Source organism: Baudoinia panamericana, assembly GCF_000338955.1.
Source record: "Baudoinia panamericana UAMH 10762 unplaced genomic scaffold BAUCOscaffold_2, whole genome shotgun sequence".
NCBI classification, from domain to species: Eukaryota; Fungi; Ascomycota; class Dothideomycetes; order Mycosphaerellales; family Teratosphaeriaceae; genus Baudoinia; species Baudoinia panamericana.
In genome coordinates this window covers 606,482-628,031 of record NW_006911258.1, presented here as the reverse complement: position 1 = coordinate 628,031, position 21,550 = coordinate 606,482, and the positions used below count along the sequence as shown (strand labels likewise).

At 55.9% G+C, this 21,550-nt stretch overlaps 9 protein-coding genes and 1 non-coding gene across 10 annotated transcripts; 7 read left to right on the top strand and 3 right to left on the bottom strand.

Moving 5' to 3' along the window:
• Nucleotides 1-232: 232 nt before the first annotated feature.
• Nucleotides 233-973, bottom strand: BAUCODRAFT_30092 (uncharacterized protein). The gene is made up of 3 exons (XM_007674752.1): nt 925-973; nt 794-865; nt 233-730 (listed from the first exon to the last, which is right to left on the bottom strand). The coding sequence occupies exon 3, from the start codon at nt 496-498 to the stop codon at nt 262-264; it is 237 nt and encodes a 78-aa protein (XP_007672942.1). The 5' UTR covers nt 499-730; nt 794-865; nt 925-973; the 3' UTR covers nt 233-261.
• Nucleotides 974-1,671: 698 nt separating this feature from the next.
• Nucleotides 1,672-3,561, top strand: BAUCODRAFT_63045 (uncharacterized protein; the record flags this gene model as incomplete). Its single annotated transcript, XM_007674893.1, has 2 exons — nt 1,672-3,284; nt 3,438-3,561. 2 exons carry the CDS (start codon nt 1,672-1,674, stop codon nt 3,559-3,561), a joined length of 1,737 nt encoding a protein of 578 aa, XP_007673083.1.
• A 147-nt stretch (nt 3,562-3,708) lies between these two features.
• BAUCODRAFT_119280 (uncharacterized protein) lies at nt 3,709-4,057 on the bottom strand (the record flags this gene model as incomplete). Its single annotated transcript, XM_007675105.1, has 2 exons — nt 3,709-3,976; nt 4,032-4,057. 2 exons carry the CDS (start codon nt 4,055-4,057, stop codon nt 3,709-3,711), a joined length of 294 nt encoding a protein of 97 aa, XP_007673295.1.
• A 248-nt stretch (nt 4,058-4,305) lies between these two features.
• Nucleotides 4,306-6,136, top strand: BAUCODRAFT_30089 (uncharacterized protein). The gene has a single exon (XM_007674751.1). It carries the CDS (start codon nt 4,696-4,698, stop codon nt 5,773-5,775), a length of 1,080 nt encoding a protein of 359 aa, XP_007672941.1. The 5' UTR covers nt 4,306-4,695; the 3' UTR covers nt 5,776-6,136.
• A 403-nt stretch (nt 6,137-6,539) lies between these two features.
• Nucleotides 6,540-10,072, top strand: BAUCODRAFT_30088 (uncharacterized protein). Its single transcript, XM_007674750.1, has one exon. It carries the CDS (start codon nt 6,771-6,773, stop codon nt 9,852-9,854), a length of 3,084 nt encoding a protein of 1,027 aa, XP_007672940.1. The 5' UTR covers nt 6,540-6,770; the 3' UTR covers nt 9,855-10,072.
• Nucleotides 10,073-10,945: 873 nt separating this feature from the next.
• Nucleotides 10,946-12,268, top strand: BAUCODRAFT_64269 (uncharacterized protein; the record flags this gene model as incomplete). The annotated part of the gene is made up of 1 exon (XM_007674951.1): nt 10,946-12,268. A coding segment is annotated over one exon (1,323 nt), but the record flags the coding sequence as incomplete, so codon positions are not given.
• A 1,133-nt stretch (nt 12,269-13,401) lies between these two features.
• Nucleotides 13,402-14,210, bottom strand: BAUCODRAFT_347474 (uncharacterized protein). Its single transcript, XM_007675104.1, has one exon. It carries the CDS (start codon nt 14,041-14,043, stop codon nt 13,534-13,536), a length of 510 nt encoding a protein of 169 aa, XP_007673294.1. The 5' UTR covers nt 14,044-14,210; the 3' UTR covers nt 13,402-13,533.
• A 269-nt stretch (nt 14,211-14,479) lies between these two features.
• BAUCODRAFT_347468 (uncharacterized protein) lies at nt 14,480-18,569 on the top strand. The gene has a single exon (XM_007675103.1). The coding sequence runs from the start codon at nt 14,864-14,866 to the stop codon at nt 18,434-18,436; it is 3,573 nt and encodes a 1,190-aa protein (XP_007673293.1). The 5' UTR covers nt 14,480-14,863; the 3' UTR covers nt 18,437-18,569.
• Nucleotides 18,570-18,931: 362 nt separating this feature from the next.
• Nucleotides 18,932-19,026, top strand: BAUCODRAFT_t10. Its single transcript has one exon. It is a non-coding gene; the product is annotated as a tRNA-Ile (tRNA).
• A 142-nt stretch (nt 19,027-19,168) lies between these two features.
• BAUCODRAFT_347224 (uncharacterized protein) lies at nt 19,169-21,533 on the top strand. The gene is made up of 3 exons (XM_007675102.1): nt 19,169-19,315; nt 19,375-19,423; nt 19,485-21,533. The coding sequence occupies exons 2-3, from the start codon at nt 19,387-19,389 to the stop codon at nt 21,383-21,385; spliced, it is 1,938 nt and encodes a 645-aa protein (XP_007673292.1). The 5' UTR covers nt 19,169-19,315; nt 19,375-19,386; the 3' UTR covers nt 21,386-21,533.
• The last annotated feature ends 17 nt before the right edge of the window (nt 21,534-21,550 follow it).

The following is a 21,550-nucleotide window of genomic DNA, read 5'->3' as shown; positions in this document are numbered from 1 at the left end:
GGCGATGCGTGTTGTCACTGCGGCAGTAACTTGAGGAGGAGATTGCGCAAAGGTGGAGTATCTCGCCAAGCCTGGCCCAAGCTCTATATTACATCACGTGATCCGACATATCACTGTTGAAGTGCTCTCTCAGATATAGTCTCGATATTCCGAAAGAGGCGCAGAGTAGACCCGGTTTCTGCGAAGCCACCAAACTACGGCTATTGTGTAACATAGCTAGGGATAGCGCAATGCTTTGTTCAATGTAAGTACGTGCAACGATCACTGCCTAATGCCATAAAGCGTCACGCCTTTCTCATACGCGTGCAGCGCGGGTGTGTTCATATGGGAGGTATGGTGGCGCATGCTGCGGATGTATGACCTGTCGTCGACAGTAGACGACAGCTCTATGAAGGTGCTTGGGCTTCCTATGTAGTAGTTTGCGATCGTAAGAAAGCAATCGTCCGGATTTGCATTCAGCGGACCAATTTCTATGACACGAGTACTTCTCGCTGGCATGAGCCAGTCAGACTACTACAAAGCAGACATGGTCCCTTGGAGTCACTAACGAGCTTGAGCATAAGAGCTCATGTTTCAATCACATGCGGAGTGCTGTGAACTGCCACCAAGCAGCCTGACACTACCCTGACGAGATCCTCTGTGCATCAGATCTTATGGCGGATGGCCAGCAAACCATCTGGGAGGGATATGAAGCCGACCCGGGCGGTTAAAGTGCTACAATACAGGTAAAGTAAGCAGTCCATGGCAGAGCTTTCTAAGCATATCAGGAAGCGTCTCATCGAGATCGGGACAGATCCTTCCAGAGCCGACAAACCCTCGACCACATGGGCAGAAGACGGCTCAACGCTGCTCAAGATGGTCGTGAGTATGTCGTAGACATCTTTAGAAGGCGCATAAGACGAGCGCTGATGTATATGTTTGCAGCCGAGGAAAAGAGAGAAGCAGCGTGATACGTGGGGGTTGGCATCTGGGCGCACCGGCTTTGCGTGAGAAACCGCGGATGAGAGAGGTGGTGATTGCTCCCAAGCCTGTAAACCTTGGTGAGAAAGGCTTGAAGAGCGAATTTCTTTCTTAAAATTAGTTTATAGGTTCGAGAAGTTGAAGACATCGCAAGACGTAAAGAACAGCCTCTTGGCGCTTGAGAGAAACGGCCTGGACAGAGACATCATGCATGATAGGTTGTACTAATGTTCCTGATGCGAATCTGGCTGCACTGAGTTGGAGGTTGAGGACCAGGAGGCGACATCGGCGAACGCTGTAGGAGCCTCCGGGGAGTCTGAACAGGTAGTGCTCCTACAGAATGAATCATCTTTGCACTTGTCGATCGAGAGCGTGTTGTTCCACAAATTTGGTGCGGATATGGAGACTGGATCAAGCGAAAACACCAACAACTAAAGAAATGCAGCTGACGTCGAGCGCACGAGCCGTTTATAAGGCTGAACGGAATGTCAGGCACGCAGGGCCTCTGACGTTTAGTAACAGGCATCTAAACTACGAGCAGCCTCGATCGCCAGGTGAATATTGAGCGTATGCTGCTCAATGCTTGGAACTCATAGACGTTCTGTATAAGCAACAACACACATCGGAAACCAGATCGAGTCCGTAGTCTCTGGACTTCGTACGCTTGGTAAATCCACGGCGACGTCTTCCACCCACGGGACACGACTTACAATGTCCCGCCGAGCACCTGTAGGCGCCGATGCGGCGGAGCGCAACCGCTCAGCGTTGAAGACCTTGGCCAAGCTCGAACCGAATAAGCTGTGCGCCGACTGCAAGCGCAACAAGCATCCCCGATGGGCGTCCTGGAATCTAGGCATCTTCATCTGCATCCGCTGTTCCGGCATCCACCGCTCGCTCGGCGTGCACATCAGCCGCGTCAAGAGCGTCGACCTCGACTCATGGACCGACGAACAGCTGGCGAGTATGGTGAAGTGGGGCAACAAGCGCGCCAACCGGTACTGGGAGCACAAACTGGCGGAAGGGCATATGCCGAGTGAGAGTAAAATGGAGAGTTTCATCCGAACGAAGTATGACTCGAAGCGATGGGCGATGGACGGTCCGATGCCGGACCCAAGCACCCTGGACGAGGCAGGGGATGTGCAAGCGAAGGACGACGATGACGTACCGTTGAGCGTGGTGCAGGAACGGGCAAGGAGTGGCAGTGGAAGGAACGGTACGCTGCAGCCGCCTCAACAGCCACGAGTACGTCCTCAGGACGTGGATTTGTTTGGTGACCCAGGCTCTGCTCCTCCGGCACGACCGAGCACCACAGAGCCAGCAGTCAGCAGACCTGCACCGCCCAAGGCTCAGGCTGCGCCGCCGAGACAAACGAAGCCTGGCGAGAGTCTGCTTGGCCTGGACTTTTTTGGTGGAACCCAGTCAGCGCCACCACAAAGGCCTTCAAGCACCGGTCCGAACACTACGGGCATGCCAGGGAGAACGGATTTGAAGCAGTCTATTCTCTCGTTATATGCTTCGAAGCCATCACAACCACAGCAGCCGTCTTCCAACATGAACGCCTTTGGTGGCATGCAGTCACCGCCGTTAGCAAGTCCATCACACCAGCAGTCAAGCACTCAAGCATTGGGAGGCCTGGGTGACGCTTTTGGCTCGTTGACCTTCACCTCACCGCCAGCGCAGTCTGCGAAGCCCTCGCCCTTTGCAGGACTGTCTTCGCCGGCCGGTCACTCACGGCAGCCGTCTATCCCCAAAACAAACCCGCTCAGTGGAGGCAGCTTCTTCGATGCCAAGCCTGCGCCTCCGCCGAAACAGGCGACCTCGCCACCAACGCAGCAGAATGCAAGCTTCGGAGGAGATTTCGGCGACTTCTCTGCGGCAGTTTCGTCGCCTGCACCTCAAAATACTACAGCCAACAAATCCCTGGCTCCTGCAAGCGGCCTGGGCGACCTTTTCGATCTAGCGTCACCGACCATGCCAGCGCCTGCTCCACCACCAAAGCCTTCCGCCACTTCAACGCCGCTTACAGCGAAGCCGCCGGCACCGATACAGGCCAGCAGCTACACGAACAGCACGGCATTTAACCTCTCCAGCCCGACTCAGCCGCCGGCACCGAAGCCAGCGCCTGCGGCACAAACGAGCAGCATGTCCAGCTTCACCAACATGAACAATATGGATGCTTGGGGTTCCAACGATGCTTGGGCAACGCCTGATCCAGCCCCTGCACCAGCGCCTGCACCAGCGCCGACTCAGACTTTAACTTCCATGCCGCCACCGCAGACTCAATCCACGAACTTGAACGCATTCAAGCCCGCGCCCGCACAGACGTCAAAGATGGAGTCTCCCTTTGACAGTGGCTGGGGCGATCCGGAACCGGCACCGGCACCGGTACCCAAGCCCGCGATGACTGCGCCTGCGCCAGCGCCAACAACGACCGGTAGCAGTAGTAGTGGTTTCGACCAGAGCGCCGCCGGGTTCAGCGTGCAGCAGGACGAAGAGTTTGGTGGGTGGAGTCATGCAAGTCCGGTTGCGAGCACGACGGGTCCGAAGCAAGGTGGGCTTGGTGGGAATGCTGATGATTTGTTTGGTAATGTCTGGGGCTGAGGTGATGCTCTTTCCGCAGGCAGGTGCAGGTGCATCTGCAGGTGCCGCAGGCGAGTCAGTAGAAGCGCGGAGCGATCGTAGATCCATTCGAACTCGTCCGCCAATCTTCCCGCTGCCGTCCAGGATTGTCTTGGCAACCTTTCCTTATTACCAAAAGAAAGTCACAATCCACCAAAGCACCACCACCGTCGCAACAATAATCCCCGCTAACTTGAATATTGCCACTCGGTTCCCCTGACTCGCCATCGTGCCTAGCCTCCTCGCACTCGAGCGTAGGCTGTCGCCCATGGTTGAGAAGGTCTCGGTGGTGGAGTCGAGGACGCCTTGGTCGCGGGCATTGTCGTAGATATCGATCGTCACGCTGCGGAGTTGGGAGACTTTGGCGCTGAGGGCGGAGAGGGAGTCATTGTTTTGCCTGTGCGGGTGTTCAGCTCTAGTGGGTTGGTGAGAGATGGTTCAGAAGGGCGTACCGTTCGCGGTCGTAGGCTTCTGCCATGCTTGCGGTTGCTTGCAGATGTTTGAATGAGTGGCGCCGGATGCGCAGGGAGCGGCGTCGCGGTTATGCGGTATTGCCTGATTAGCTACAGTACGGGTCTTGGTCTTGAGCGACTTTTCAAGCACCTTTCCGGTTGTTAGTCAGTTGGACTTAGGTACATACGGCGTATCTTCTTCGTTGGAAGTAGCTTTCAATGTTCAATCGTGAGGGTCAGCTGCTTGCGCCACAAGCCTTGGGATTTGCGTCACCCCAGTGGCTGTGCATAGCTGTAAGGCTGCAGCGGATGTGTTCTACATGTACACATATTCTAGCTGTTCGTCCCACAACTCGCTGCCCTCGCTTCGTCGGCACTCAGGAAGGCAGTCGTCGCAGCCATGCCACCGTTCATTAATAACCCGTTGCCTTCCTCCATGCGGAGTATGTAACCCCAACATCACCGCTGCCCGCTTCGTACTCCCCCACCCAATGGTCGCAAGAGGCTCTAAGCTGTATGTGTGGTACGCTGACCATACGCGACCACAGGTGAGTGCAAAAAATGCGGCCGCATCCTCGCATCCTTCGTCGACCCACGACAAGCCTTCGGTCCGGACAAGATTATCCCACCGACGATCCTACAAAATGCGAAAGGTCTTGCCATCATGACGGTCTTCAAAGCCGGGTTTCTAGGCTCAGGTCGTTTCGGTTCAGGAGTCGTAGTGGCAAGACTATCCGACGGCACATGGTCTGCGCCCTCAGCCATCGGCACCGTTGGAGGCGGCTTCGGCGGGCAGATCGGCTTCGAACTTACCGACTTCGTCTTCATTCTCAACGACGCCAACGCGGTCAAAACCTTCGCACAAGTCGGCTCCCTCACCCTTGGCGGCAACGTCTCGATCGCAGCAGGACCGGTCGGACGGTCCGCGGAAGCAGCCGGCGCAGCCTCTCTCAAATCCGTATCCGGTATCTTCGCATACAGCAAAACCAAAGGTCTCTTCGCAGGCGTGTCACTTGAAGGCTCCGCCCTCATCGAGCGAAGAGACGCGAACGAGAAGATGTACAACCAGAAATACACCGCCCGGCAGCTATTGGGCGGCAACGTGCCCGTCCCGCCGCAAGCGGAACCATTGATGCGCGTACTCAACAGCAGGATTTTTGCCGGTGTGGGTGGCAGCTACAAGGACGACGCCATGTACAACGACGTCCCCATCTACGACGACGCGCAGGAAGACGTAGTGTGGCAAGGTAGGGCCGGCTCGGCGTTTGGCGAGGGTGTACGGCAAGACCGGACTGGTGGTGGTATGGCGTCGCCCACGGGAGACGAGTACGAATACCGCGATCGACCTACTCGCGCCAGCACGTGGGCGGATGACCCCTACGACCGCGCGTCCAACCGCTTCAGCCGCGCGAATCCGAACGAGACGTTCGATCGGCTAGAGAACTCAAGACAACGTTCTTCCACGTTTGGCGATCAGTCGGACTACAACTTCTCGGATCGGAGAGGGCCGGCGCCTGGACGGCCGTCAGCGCCCAAGCCCGCGTTTGTGTCAAGGCCTAGTGCAGGTCCTGGCCAGGCTGTGGCGAAATTCACATTCGATGCGGATCAGCCTGGTGATCTGGGGTTCAAAAAGGGCGAGATTATTACGATTATCAAGCGGACGGAGAATGAAGCGGATTGGTGGACGGGGAGGATAGGGAATCGGGAAGGCATTTTCCCGAGCAATTATGTGGAGACTGTGTGAGAGCTGGTAGGGTAGAGACCGGAAAGGACGTCGTGGTGAACGACGCTATGGCGAAAGGACTTGCTTCCGGATGACGCGGTACCCACGGCGTAAGCGTGCTTCGAGCCTCGCATAAGGCTCTGGAATGATGACGAAGATTGCATGGCGTTTGAGAGGGAGTACCAGAAATGTGCATATTGTAGCCTTGTCGAAACTGCAAATCTTCCGCACAACCCCGGACGGGTATTGAGAGTAATGCAGCGAGTTACAACAAAAGGGGGAGTGACAAGCTTGTGTCGTACATGGCTGGTGTTGTGTGCAAGCCCGGATACCTTCTCCATTACTCCCCCGCCGATATAAAGATCGCGACCAACGTGAAGCGACACAATTCGTCACGGATATAAGAGAACCGAAATGACCGCAATGCGTTTCCAGAACAGCGGTCGTATCGATAAGGCTGTTCGGGCAGGGTTGAAAAGGAGCGTCGCCGGCTAATGCGGCCTCGGCCCTTGCACTTACGTGCTCCAGCCTTCGACCTTGGGCTCGCCGGCCAGAACACTGATACGGTATATCGAAGGAGGTTCACCAGCCTGCTAAGCGATCTGAAATATACGGATCGCTTCTTGGCTTCGCATTTTGAAAGAGACGAAGCCTGGTATACATCAAAACAACGTGCGGCTCAAATTAAGGTGCTGTCCCTCATCGCTTGTCCTGCATAAGCGCAGCATGTCCACGCTAAGGCAGGTACCCGTCTCTACCGTCGCTCCGTCTGTATCGCCAACTTCGCTTCCTTGTCCCATTTGCTGTCCAAAACAGGTGGGTCTCGGACACGGAAATGGCGACAAGGCCACGCGACGACCGAGCGCCGTACGACTGCAAGGTGCTACTTCCGCCCTTCTTGCTGCGGGAGTATGCATCTGACAATAATCCCTAAGCAGTCGTGCACACTGACGCTGTGTTCTTTCCATTTTTCCAGCCTTTCGTTAATTTCATTCCGAGTCTGAGACGCAGTCACGATGCGTCTCGACGTTCCGCTCATTACCGTTGCGTTTCTGGGAGCAGCTACTCAAGCTGTTCCTACCCGACCTGGCCCGCCCATTGGACCGGGAGCTGATTACGACCGCCAAGAGGACAGCAGCAGCCTTTTTGAGATTGAAAGAGAGATTGAGCGCCTGGAGTTTCGATTGAAGCATAACCTGGAAGAGCTTGCCTTTGTACAACACTTTCACCATCGTCCACCGCCACCAGCAACTCAGAGTCAGAGCGCAGCCTCGAGCTCGACCTCACCGACAACTCCTGCTGGGAATGCGATCGTGACTGCCTCGATCGACAGTATTGCAGCGGCTGTTCCTACCCCGTCAACCTCGCTCACATCAGATTCATCTGTACTGTCGACTTCTGCTGCTTCAACGCTTACATCTGCGGTTTCCTCCTTCTCATCTCTGGTGGCTTCCTCTTCTGCGGTGTTCTCGGATCCATCGTCATCACCACTGCTGAACTCCTCTTCGATTTCGTCGACGGCGTCCCCTTCGACTTCGCTTACGGCTTCCTCCTCGACTCTCCCGACAGCTGCTCCTTCGGTTCTCTCGACGGCTTCCTCTTCAACATTTTTGACGTCAGCTTCGTCACCGACTTCCTTGTCGACTCCCTCTCCGACTTCCTCTACGACTTCCTCTTCGACAACCTTGCCGGCCTCTTCTTCAATCTCGTCCTCTACGAACGCCATTTCCTCAATCAGCTACGCAAACTCAACGCTCACAGCGACCAGCAATCTAACTTCGTCCATCTCGGTCAGCGCGCCGTCCATTTCTCTTCCTACCTCGGTGAGCGACACCACAGCGGCGCTGCAATCGCTGTCGAGTTACGCTGCGTCGCTCTCAAGTGCTCTTGCATCGGTATCTTCCGTCAATGCGACAGTTTCTACGACTGCGACTCCCACATCCACTCCGCTCGCGGCCAGCAGCTCGACTCTAGAAGCTGCGCTTTCTTCCACGCCTCTGGCATCCGTTTCTACGAGCACAAGCACTCTATCCAGCTCGTCAATTACGAGTAATTTGACAACGGCACTCGCCGCTTCCTTATTGATATCCCAGACAACGTCCGCAAATTCGAGTGTTGCGTCTTTGCCTTCTGTCAGCGGCACTCCGCAAACAACGACAACTTCTTCGATCTCTGCGTCGGCATCCACTATCACCACTACTCTTATTCTCACCGTCGCGCCTGTTTCTGCTGCTGATCCCTCGACCCCATCCGCCCTTGCTGTTTCCAGCAGCCTCGCGCTCCAGAACACTACTTTCTTAGGTCTTGCCAGCTCGAGCATTCTTGCTAGCTCGAGCAGCCTTGCAGCTTCTGCAACTATCTCCGGCGGAACGGCTACCACGACCTCACCTTCCGTGAGCGGCACTGCGATCATGGCCCCGACCGCAGTCGCCAATGCTGCGGCAAACGTGACGTCCACAGACTACTGCTCGTCACTATGCGCTTCTCTCAGTTTTGACACCGAATATGCAACGACTCCTATGACTTGCCAAGCGTACCCAGCAAACACCAACATCACTATCACCGGTGGTCAGGCCACAGCAGGATGCGGCTCCGAGGTGCTTGCTCCGGTGGATCTGTGTCGTGTCACCTTAACCATCACGACCAGCGGCTCTTCTGAGGCGTACATGGAAGTCTGGCTTCCAAGCAACAGCAGTGGCGCCTGGAACGGCCGCACTCTAAGCACTGACAATGGTGGCGCTAACGGCTGCGTCCACTACGTTGACATGCAGTACGTGACAGGTCTTGGCTTTGCTGCTATTGGTGACAACGGCGGCCACAACTCCTCTGCGTTCGACGGTGGCTGGATGTACTTCAATAACGAAGCCATTCTTGACTGGACATATCGTTCACGCCACGCCTCGGTTTCGGCTGGCAAGCAGGTCGTTGACCAATTCTACGGCCAGCCTCCGAGCTACTCGTACTACCTTGGATGCAGTACTGGTGGCCAGCAGGGTATGCACTCCGCGCAGTACTTTCCAGACGACTTCGATGGCATCATCTCGGGATCAGCTGCGGCAGACATGAACCATCTGCAGGCTTGGAGCGGACGTTTCGTCCAGCTGACAGGCTTGAACGCTACCGACCCACGATTCCTCACCCTCAACAACTGGGTCTACGTACAGGGTCTCATTCTCGATCAATGTGACGCAGCACTTGATGGCGTCGATGACGGCATCATCGAAGACCCGACAATCTGCGAATTTGACACCTCTGTCATACCTGTGTGCGAAGACAGTACTACAGATACCGATCAATGTTTGAACTCCACCCAGATCAGCACCGTATACGACGTCTTCACCGAGCTCTACGACACCGAAGGCAACCTACTCTATCCGGCGCTGCTCTACGGTTCGCAAGTCGACGCGTTCCGCCTCGGCCAGTTATCCGGCTCCATCCAGGCCATTTCCAAAAACTGGTATGGTGGTGCCGTCTGGAACAACAGCTACTTTGAGCCACTCAACATGAACCAGACGGACTACGCACAGGCTGACGCAACGGACTCCCTTCATGGAAACACTTCGTCCTTCAACGGCGATCTCAGCGCTTTCAAGGCTGCGGGTGGGAAGCTACTCACGTACCATGGCATGGCTGATCCGCTGGTGTCTGGTGGGAACTCGCAGCGCTACTACTTGAAGGTTGCCAACGAGATGGGCCTGGGTAATGGGGATCTCGACGAGTTCTATCGTTACTTCCGGGTTTCGGGAATGGCTCATTGTGGAGTGGGTGGCATCTCTGGTGCCGGCGCCTGGATGCTGGGCCAATCTGGCGCCGCTGCCGTGGACGGTGTTGCGGATAACATCATCTGGAACATGGTGGATTGGGTCGAGAGTGGCAACGCTCCAGACACACTGACGGGCACGAAGTTCTGGTATGATGAACCGAGTCAAGGTGTGGAATTTAAGCGCGCACACTGCCGGTTTCCGTACAGAACAACCTACACGGGTAGCGGAGACTGGACGGATCCGACAAGCTGGAATTGCTCGTTCATTGAGGACTGGCAGGATTGCGGTGTTGGCTCACATCCCAGACTTTGTAATGTCGATGGCTCATTTTCATGATTTGCGGGAACATGGAATGGAGGGCAATTCATGTCCTTCACACATTGCGCACATAATGGATGCCATGTAAAGCATGTACAGAATCAGATAGCATAGCATAGCGAGGAATACACTGTACGCATTGCCACCACGATGAAGAACTGGAGCTGCTATATCTCCTCTGGCGATTGCAAGCGGTGGTCTGAACAGTACATTGCATCCTTACAATGTAGCGCCCTTCCCCAACTCAGGCAGAAGCTGCAACGGGCAGAACGGTTGACTCTTGGGTCTGCGAATCGGCTCAACGGTAATTAATGAGCTTGGAGGTCTTCACGGGACAATAGAATTGCTTGCTTGCGGACTGTTGCACCGTTGAAGGTCGCAGAGTTCTTGGCCCCTTTCGGCTTGGAGCCATGATTGGCTGCAAGGGACCGCGTCTCGACCACACCTGAAACTCCATCACGTCGCACTAGGAAGCACACTGCTCTTCCTCAAACGTCCACAGTGCGACAGCCGTAGGCGACTCAGCTATGAGCAGCCGCGCGCTACCGAGGCCCAGGCAGTCTGCTCTTTGCGCTATGCGCCAGTGAACGCGGCGACAATAGGCGCAGAGTAGGCTACTATTGTCACTGCTCGCGCACGACACTCTTTTACCCGACCTCACCCACAGTCATTACCTGCATGTCTGTCATAGACACCTGCGCCGGCCGCTCCTGCTTCCTTCTTTGTTGGGCTTGACATGGCAATGTGCCGCTGAGGACACTCATTCGCGGAGCTTTGTTCGCTTGAGACCCGCATTGTGAGGCACGACAAAAGAACAGCCTGAATCGGCCTCGTCAGCACCCTCACCGGCAACATCAGTCTCGGGGAGCAACAAGACATCGCGGCAGGCCCCGTTTAAACGACCTCACGACTCTCATTTGACAGTATAGTAATCTCAACACTCTGCGGGGCAGAGCATTACACGCGGAAGAGACACCCGCACGTTGCACTACGCAAACAGAGGGAAACACAAACGCCAAGGTATCAGCTGGACTGAGGCACGATTCATATGCAAATAGCATAACGCGAGCGAGAATTTCTCTACGCTTCGCAGGAGAGTAGTGCAAGCCATGGGCTGTACTGGGGATCGCGAGAAAGGCCCGCCTGAGCACACTCAGAAATGGGACTTCATCACTTTGAGCGACTTCCGGTCGACCTCGGCTTGGACACCGATCGGATATGCTTGGGTGTGGTTTATGGCGATTGTGTCTATTGCGGTCTATGCTGTCGACACCTTCACTGCCGTCAATCTCCTCGCCTTTAACAAGTGGAGCTCGCAGATCAAGCCCGCCATCGACTTCAAGTACAGCAAATGGATCTTCGCTGCCTGTATCTTGTTTTCCTGGTTGCTGTGTTTCTACGAGTGGCTGCGCGCCATCCGTGTCATACGCAGAGGCGGTGTGGCGGAAAGCTACATGGATCCATTGGCCGTCACGCTGCAGACTATACGGCCGCGAGGCTGGCGGAGGTTCCTCGTCTTCACGGAGTTGACGAAGAGCAAGAAAGGTGCGGATTACGTGGCCTTCTTCGTCTACTTTGCGTTCAACGGCGCGATTCGAGTTGTTCTGGCCGAAGGGCCAAGACAATTCGTTAACGCCATGACACTGTACGCTGTGATGAATGCGGATCTGGTCGTTCGCGGAACACCGACCAATCACCACTCTTCCATCGAGCAATTCTTCCTCAATCTTGAAGCGTTAGCGGACAAGAACCACGAGCAGGCGGTCATCCTTTTCTCCATGCTGTTCACGCTTGTTATCTGGGTTTTCAGCGCATTGTCACTTATTATTGCAGCAATAATGTACCTCGTCTTCCTGTGGCACTACATACCGCAGCGAGACGGGCGTCTTAGCGTTTACTGCAGGCGCAAGATTGACCGGCGGCTGGAGAAGATAGTAGAGCACAAAATCAGAGCGGCCATCGAAGAAGAGGAGCGCAAGAAAGCAAAGGCTGAGATGAAGGCTGAACTCAAGAGGCAAAAGACCGGTGAGGTGCCACCTCTCAAAGAACCGAGCATCAAGCAGAAGTTGCACAGAGCGCCTACTCTGCCGCAAATTGGCGAAAGCCCAGAGCTTAAGCAGCAGAACGAACTGTCCAGCTTCCCACTTGTAAGACAGGACACTAACGCCACCGTCGCGACGCTGCCACGCTATGAGAGCAGGCCACCAACAAGGGATGGAAGCCAGCATAGTCTGCCGGCAATGCCGAACACGGTACACAGGCCTAGCATGCCCTCGCGGAACGGTACGCAGGGCTCTGCATTCTCAAACACAAGCTACGAGTCAAACGCACCGCTTCTCGCCAATGCTGGATACGCTGGCGAAGGTGGCAGATCATCCCCAGCTCCTAGCATGCCGCCTCCAGCCTTCAGCCGGCAGGCCTCGGAGGCATCCTTCGCAAGGCCAGCACCGCCGGGACGAACCATGACGCAAGGAAGCTCAAATGCTGAGCGTTTATATATGCCCATGTTGAGAACGGACACCGCAGGGTCACAGCAGCGTCCATTCTCTCCTATCGCAGCGACTGGGCCAGTGAAGCGACCTCCACCAGGGGAACGCTTTCCGGTACGATCGAATACTGGCCTCAGCTTCGAGTCTGACCCACAGTCTGCCATTAGCCCACCGGCATTGGGAGGCGCATGGGAACGGACTTTCAACCCGGCTGCAGGACAGAATCCACGACATACGAACCAAAGTCCACCCTTCCACCAGCAGGAGAGCGTGGCGTCCTCAATGAGCAGACCATTTTCACCGGCGCAGCTGGAGAGACGCCCGACCTATGGTAGTCTTCGAAGCCAGCAGAAATCCTTCAGCAGGCCAGTGCTACGCAATGCACCCGACTTAAGCACTGAATGGCCCTTCTCTGCTGTCGAAGAGCAGAACGCGCCAAGTCTCGCAGAACGTGAAGCCTACGAAATGACCGCGCAACCAGCAGGCCACTACGTTGCCTTCAATCCGAGGCTACACTCCACCACACCGGCACCTCCTCCGCTTGCAACGTCTTCGGCATACGTGCACCCAGGGCCACGCAGAAACGTGACCGTTACTGGTAAGCACAGCCACAACGCTCCGGTGCGAGAGCTTCCGCAGCGCAGTGCTACTGCTCCTATTGACCCGCGGCACACGATCGGATACGCCGATATCATTAATGATTATGGTGAGCTGTCCGCGCGGAACTCGATTTCGCCGCCACATATGCCCGCTGTGCAACACGCAAGTTCAGTGTACTCGCAGTCGCAATTTCCGAGTCCAGTCCAGGCGCGCTTCGCAAATCCCACACACTTCGAAGAGGCAGATGACCGGCTTGCAGACGAAAGAGGTCTACCGCCAGTGCCAGGCCCGAACATTGATGGAAGGAGCGATAGCTGGATTGGAGGACCGGAGAATAGGTTCTAGGCGTAGCATGTTAGATACCCAGTAAATGACTTACGTACTCTTGACCGCCCGTCGAGGGCCGGAACGCATCTCTTCTCGTCGTCAGTGAATGGCCGCCGGGTGTTTGCTGGCACATGAGGGACAAAGCCGTTGTCATAATACCCTCCAGGCGCCGATTCCTCGTGCGCTGGACTCTGCCCCATCTAGAAGATCCACAGATGAACACTCACAGACCATTGTTCATAAGCTGATACTCCACCGCCTTACCGCACGCAACCATGAATCTAACGAAGGCGATGGACATCGACTTGAATCGTGCTTCGCATATGCCAAGAATCCCAGCAAGGTCCGCCAGTCTGTACGGCGCAACGTCCCGGCGGAGTCGATGGGCATGGATATGGATGTGGGCATGAATCTTCTTTCAACCGAGCAAAGTCTAGATGCTGGACTGGGGCAGGAAGTCGCCAAACAGGAGGACGAAGAAGCATGCCGACATGCTGAAGCCGCCATCTTAGCCTTGCGCAGCAGGCGGCCGCAACTGACGGCCTTAGCAATCTAAGTTTGCAAGATCGAGAGGGCAAGCAGCTCCCCTTGTCTGTCAATAAGCATCGCCCATCAGACGCTCCGATTCCAGCCCTCGGTGAAGTCGCAGGGACGGATGAACATCTTCGACGACCTGAACATGACATCTGAGCAGGCCGCTGAATCTCCGGTCGGCTCACTCCGAGGCTTGCATGACAACGGTGAAAGGTGGACAGAGACCTGGTCACCAGAGAGGCGTTTGTCGCGTTCATGAGGAATAAGAAGCAGACCTGGCAAAGCTTTGGTCAATATATCATGTGGTGTGCTGAATCCGTCCACCACCGTGGCGACGGTTTGGGCGTCAAGGACTGGTCATTGGAGACGCTGACCGAGGTCAGTGGGCTTGCCTGCGAGATTGAGCGATCTGTGGACAGGTTCGTGAATCGACAAGAGTACGCTGGCTGGGCGACGTTGCCGAACAAGGATATGGTGATCTGACTGTGGAGACTGAGGGAAGTTGGGTTGCAACCAAGAAGTAGCGCAAGGCGAATGAAGAGTGGGAGGAGAGAATGCTGGAGAGGCAGCTGGAGGAGGCTTCTGTCGCGGCATGAAAAAGGCTGAGCAGGTCAACGGTGTGTGGGACTCCCTCCTGACGCTATTCAGCGATCTCACACGTGCGAACAGTAGTCTCTTTTGGTGTTCGTGCCCCTCTATGGAAGCAGGGAGGGCGTGGCCGAGCTCCTGGCGAACTGGACCTCAACTTCACATTCACATTCACGCGCTAAGAGCGCACAGACCGACAGTGTAACACATATCCAGCACTGCTTGCTTTGGCAAACGCACCTTCAGAGACACCACTGGCACCGTATCCAAAGCAAGTCACACCAGCACGATCACGGTCCTGCGCCTCAAACTCGCTTTAAAGACGACGCACACACCTCTGTCAGCCTCCGCTCCCACCAACAGTCACCGGACCTCCACCGCACCGTCAAGCAAACTTTGCTGGAAGGTCACGCCACTTCACGGAGCAACTTCCCACAATCTGCATGATAGCCATCCTTCAACAACCGTAAGGCCTGTAAAATCGTCGCCATGGATTTGCAGTCCTTTGCCGCGAACCCTCTCATGATGGGCTCCGCCCTCGCCCTCGCCTTCGTCGCATACTTGTTGCCTTTCAACATCTTCATCTTCGGACAAGACGATGAAGAGCTCGAAGATTACATCGGCTACTTTGCACTCGCGCCGGCCTTCACAGCCGCTATGGTCATCTTCCTTCCTTTGATCTGCGTAAGCGACTTCCTGTTCGCAACGCTCGACCTCAGCCTGAACTTCCAAGCATGTCTGACAATCGGCTGCTGGGCAGCGATGACGATCCTGCTCTGCTGCCTTGTCGACCGATATGTTCTACCTGAGATAGACGAATATTCTCTAAAAGCGCCAGCTCAACCGCAGTCTCCGCAAGTCGTTCAGACTGCACCGTGGCGTATCACACAACAACGCGACACAACACGCAGAAAGCCAGCCCACGACCCAAAGCTCTTACCATCTGACATCAGGACTGCAGAAACGAGCGACTTCTCCAATGAAGAGCCCTTTCAACCGCAGTCACAGGCTCTGCAACCCGCACAGCCGTCGCCGCCATCTCTCACACAACATCACGGTAAGCCAGTCGAGAAGTCAGCCGAGGAGCCACAGCATTCACCACCCGATGTCAAGACTTCCATAACGACCACACTCTTTCATGAAGAGCCAGTCAAGCATGAGCCTCTGCGAGTCGTACAGCCTCCGCTAGTGGCTTCTTCCCAGCGTGGCACAACCACCAAAGCGTTAACCCTTAAGCCGCAATCTCTGCAAGCAGACATCGAGGCCCCCAAGACGAGCGTCTTCTGGTATGAAGAGCTACTTGGGCCACTGCCTCCGCCAATCTCTCCCACACAACACGACACAACCATGGAAGAATCAGCCCCCCCGCTACAACTTTTGCAAGCAGAATCAGAATCTCCCAAGACGAGTAGCTTCCTGAGTCCAGAGTCACCTGAGCGGCTGCCTCGACGGCGGCAGCTAGCGACAACTTTACTGTACGGTCAGACACCCGGAAAGCCTGTGGTTGCGACGCAGCTCATACCAAAGGAGAAAAAGCTTGCGCCGAGCCCCAAACGGCGACGCTTAGCACCCTTCGGCTCGTACATATCAGCCACCGAGGCCACTACCTTGCTACAATCCGTCACACTCTCGATTTCATGGTGGAAGACTAATTGCGGCGTCGACGCCACGACATGCTCTTTCATGTTGGATGCTGCTGAAATATTCCGACGGGAATTGGAATTGATCATCAAGAATGAAGCGCAAGAGCCCAACGTCCCAGTCGCGAGCTCGGATGGTGATGACTTCATCGGCACCATAGCGCCATCTCGCAAGCTCGCTGCTGCTGAGATACCCATCCTTCCCTCGACGCCCACGGTCGAAGAGAAGCCGCAAGAGAGCACGCTCTCAGCTCCGGAGGCAAAAGAGACTGTTCTCATCGCCGCTTCCGCTCCGCATGCCCCTCCGCCTTCTGCTGAGAAGACCAAGTCGTACTCAGCTCCAACAGTCAAGAAGAATGAGCCGGAAGATTGCCGCATCTCAACCGCGCGGCCGGAGGATGATGCCCTTGTTGGCGGCACAGGTCCATATGCGCTGCCACTTCCTGCTGAGAACGTCGAATCTGGCGCTCTGGCTGTTGGGTTAGCTGACATGCAAGAGCCCGCCCTCTCCGGGTCTCCGCTCCCCGTTCAGCTACCTATCGAGGGGACATCACCCTCTGCGCAGCTGGAAGGTGAAGAGAACGCTCGTCATCGGCGCTCGGCGTCTGGCTCCAAGCGCATCACCAAGCCACGCCGCAAGAAGCGACCCACCGGCTTCTCGGCCAACCGGACCTCCGCCGCTATCAAGCTGGTATTTGGCGATGGCGCTATTGTTTCTCCTACGGCGCCGTCTCCTCACGAGATTTCTCTGACCGTCTTCGAAGATGAAGTCGGCGAAAACAGTACTGTAGCTCCTACGGCAACGTCTCCTGCGCAAACGACGTTGGCGCTTCCCACTCTGGCGATCGGCGTTGACGCTGTCGTGGCTCCTGCGGCATCGTCTCCTCACAGTCCTCTGGCCCTTTCCGAACATGCAGTCCGCGCTGACAGTACTGAGGGTCCTGTCGCGCCATCTCCTCCCCTTACTCCGCCCGCCCCTCCCACTCTAGCAACTGGCGCTGATGCCCCTGAGGCAAGTGCGGCACCGCCTTCTGTGGCATCGTTTGTTCCCCACAGCTCCCTAGCGACTGATCCTCCCACTACTCACGAGGATGTGCTAATGCTCGACTCTGTGGCTGAGATTGCAGTGAGAATTGACGCGCTTTCACTCGATGATGTGCAGATTATCCAAGACAGGGAGATGGCTAACATAGCAGCGCAACTTCGCGTGCTTTCTCTTGGGAATGCTGCACCGGCAGGGCTGCCTTCAGAAGCGCCAGAGATGGAGGACAGCACTGCATCCGAGGGCGATTACGCCATGCTTGATGCTCCTATTCCAGCCGTTGAGGACTTGATCGCGTATGCAGAGGACGTGGAGATGGAGGAGCAGCCGCCGCTGCCGCAACATGAGCGCTCCAAATCGCAATCCCTGAGCCTCCACGCTATTGCTGAAGCTCCTGCACCAGCCATGGAGGTCTCAATCGCGAGTGCTGTGGAGTTGGAGATGAAGGAGCAGCCGCCGCACGGTGAGCGCCTTCCATCGCCAACGGCCTACGATCACCTGTCCCCGCTGCATCAGGGTCCTCGGTATGCTACTGAGGAGGCTGACAGCATTATCAAGTCTCCTTATGATGTGGAGACGGACGCTGCGCCGACCCCGTACTTCTCCGACAATGTCGGCTCGCAGTGGGTGCAGCCTGCCACGTTCTCAGCAGAGCAGCAGCGAGCAGAGCAGCATATGCTGCCCATGGGTACCACTCATGCCAGCGGCATTGCTGAGGGATTTGGGAACCCTGCACCGCCGACTGGCGATGCGCAGGTAACCTTACCATCATTGCCAGGTGATCAGGTGCCGATACTACCTATGGTTGCTTCTACAGCGGGTCAGGCTGCTGGGATGATGATCGATCCGCAGCTGCTAGCCCTTGACGTGGCAGGACCTCAGCCGCCAACGCCTAGTGATACGGTCTTGGCGAGGCCAAAGGCTCCTCTGCGCAAGCGCAATGCTGGTGGGATGCGGCACCTGCCTGCACCAAGACCTGCCGACGGACAAGTATCTCAGCCGCAACCGCCTGGCAATGTGGTCGCGACACCGCCACAGGCTCCTAATGGTACCGGTAACGCCGCTGGGATGCCACAGCAGGCAGCACCGAAACCGGCCCGTGGGCAGTCGTCTCAGCCGTCAGTGCTTGGCAATACGGTCAGGACAACGCCACAGGCCGTTTTGACCAATGGCAATAGCGCTGGGATGCCACCGCCAGTACCGACGTCGGCCGGCGCTCAAGCATCCCAGCGGTCAATGCAAGGCAATGTGGTCTCAGCGGGGCCACAACGCGCTCCTGGCAACGTCAATAACGCTGTGAGGCGACCGCAGCAATCGACGTTTTTCTCGGAATTACTCGAGTCGGTTAAAGTGAGCCCTGGAAGGATGTTTCCGCGATGAGAGGAGGAGACGCAACGTGCAAATCTCTCCCGCAGAACCGTGCACTGAGGTGCTACCGACACAACCCCCCGGACAAGTCGCCGGGTCGCGCGTGTTGGTAGGTCTTGTCCGCTCACAGCAGCATCGGCCAGATGTTGTTCTGGTCACGAGCTGTGAGAGTCACGGGCAGTTGTACAAACTTCAGAGGGTGGTATGTCGGGTGATGTGGAAGGGCGCCGGGCAGGCGAACTGTAAGGGAGTTGATGGCAATTGAGTGAAGGTGGACTATGGTGGGGATTTACGATCATCGGACTGATAAGGACGTTCAGCGGGCTGTCAATAGGCTAGTAACGGATTTTCAAGTGAAGCTGCTCAATATACAATCGTATCAGCCGGCTTTGTTATTGCCTTGCCCTGATGATTTGTTCTCACTTTAGCCCGACAAGCCACGTTCAGCTGACCGCAGCTGCGTTGTATGGTATATATTGCATATTGCCAGATCAAGCCTTCAATCACTGGTCGTTTAGCTCAGTTGGTTAGAGCGTGGTGCTAATAAGCCCTGAATTGGGTGAAATTGATACGCCAAGGTCGCGAGTTCGACGTACGATCAAACAATTCCCGTTAACGCTCCGTCAATTGCTAACCATCTTGTAGCCTCGTAATGACCATTATGATTGATATCTTTTTGTCTGGCCTCAGACGTGTTGATCGAGACTGGTGGGTTGATCATTCGAAGATGCCATGGAATCTCATTTTGTGCTGTGTTTGATGTGGCGATGTGCTTGTACATACGCCTCCAAACAACAGGCTCGGTGGTGTGAATGTATGTTTGCCAAGCTTCTCGCCAAGTCCGCATACTCCCTTTTTGGGAAAGCCGTTAGCGACACCCCCTCCTTCCAGGTTCGCACGCTTCGCTGTTGTTTGTCAGAACTCTATCGTTAACGAACGATGATTGGCAGTGACCATCGTGTATGTTGCCTTCGTCAGCGCGCTGTACAGTAATTGAAGGTGAGATGCGCACGCCTCGCGGCTATCCTTTGCGAAGCAAGAGTGTGAATTTGCTTCCCAGTACTCTACCTTTTATGTGATAAGAACCAGAGCTCTGTTTCGTACGTTCTCTACATTGGCGCAAGCGTGATCATGGCTTTCTACCAAGACATGGACTGGCACGAAGGGGAGCAGGCGATCCAACGGCTCATGGAGGTGCCTCCTCTTGACAACCCAACCGTCCCGACGCTGTCACCCCAACTGGCACGGCACCTACAGATTGCACCCCTCCTAGCGCTTGGGACCGTCGACGACCAAGGCCAGCCTTGGACGACGTTGCTAGGTGGCGAGCCGGGCTTTGCGAGGCCACTCGGAGACAGTATAGTCGGTCTTCGATTGCCGGTGACTGGCCAGTTCGATCCGGTGATTGAGCAGCTTGTAGGCAAGGAAGCAGACGGCGAAGTCAGACGTGCGCAAGGAGAGGGTTGCCTTGTCGGCGGGCTTACCATTGATCTAGAGACCCGCAAGCGTGTGAAGATGAACGGCCGGATGATGGCTGGTGCACTAACTACCATCCAGGACGAGGTGACGGACCACCAAGAAACAGTTGCTGAGATGCAGCTTGTCCTTCGAATAAAGCAGAGTCTTGGCAACTGCCCAAAGTACCTCAACAGCAAGCACATCACCACTGCCTTCGCCCATCCCCAGCTTGTTAGCGACTCACCGTTACTGCCAGAACCCGCACTTAAGCTCATTGGCCAGGCGGATCTCTTCTTCCTCTCAACCTCACAGAACGACATAGACATGGATACTAACCATCGAGGCGGTCCGCCTGGCTTCATGCGTGTGGTCTCTACCGGTCGAGAAGGACCAACATCCATCTGCTGGCCCGAGTATTCCGGCAACCGGCTGTATCAGAGTTTGGGCAACATGCACATCAACCCACGTTGCGGGATCTGCGTGCCCGACTTTCGAACCGGAGACATGCTATACTTCACTGGCCGGACAGAGACTTTGGCTGGGGAAGCAGCAAGCGCACTCCTACCTCGTTCGAACCTTTGCGTCAAGCTCACCATTACCTCGGCGCGCTACGTTACTGAAGCTCTCCCGTTTCGGGGCGCTGAGGGGCCGCGCTCACCGTACAACCCTGCGGTAAGATATCTGGCTTCAGAGAAGAGACACACGGCCCTGCAGGAACAGCAAATGCAGCAAGCTACGCTGCTCCAGCAGACGAGGCTCACCCCCACGATTTCACGCTTCAGATTCGCACTACAGAACGCGGCGTCGCACATAGCGGGCCAGTACGTCACACTAGACTTCTCACGACACCTGGACATTGGCTACAGCCACATGCGCGATGATGATCCGCGAAGCATCAACGATGACTTTGTACGGACATTTACCGTTAGTAGTCCGCCTAGCAGCTCGCCTAATCCTGTGCAGAGACTCAAGGATGACGAGTTCGAGATTACTGTCCGAGACGTTGGTGTGGTCACGAGCTTCCTCTTCAAGCACGGCAACGAGGCCGACCAGCGGAGGTACGGCGAGCTTGAGGTGGGCGTGAAAGGATTTGGTGGCGACTTCGCGGTCACACAAGCTGGTAGCGAAAATGTGTGCTTCATCGCTGGTGGTGTTGGTATCACCCCCCTCCTGCCCTCGCTTGGAAGCCTCGATCTCGTCCACGTGAGGGTCTTGTGGTCCCTGAGAGCGAGCGACATCGGTCTCGCTGTGGACACGCTTCGGTCATCGCCAAAGCTCGGTCACTCTTTGTCGCTGTATCTGACCGGCGAGAACGAAGATCATCTTGCAGAAGTTTCAGCACTGACGGAGACTGGCGTGGACGTAGTGCCGAGGCGCATAGCGCGATCAGACATCGCTGCTGGAGTGAGCAAGTATTACATCTGCACAGGCACTTCGATGCGCAAGCGGGTGATGGAGTGGCTACCTGAAGAGGAGCTAGTCTACGAGGACTTCAACTTCTGAAGACAGCAAGACCTTGCAGCCTGCGTGATGCTGGATAACCTCTGCAGCGTATTGGCCTTCTTACCAGGCGAATCAACCCTTCTCTTCTCGAGCAATCACCAAGCCCTGCCGCCAAACCTGCTATCATGTCTTCCGCCTCAGCCGTGAATCGTTACTGATGTTAGT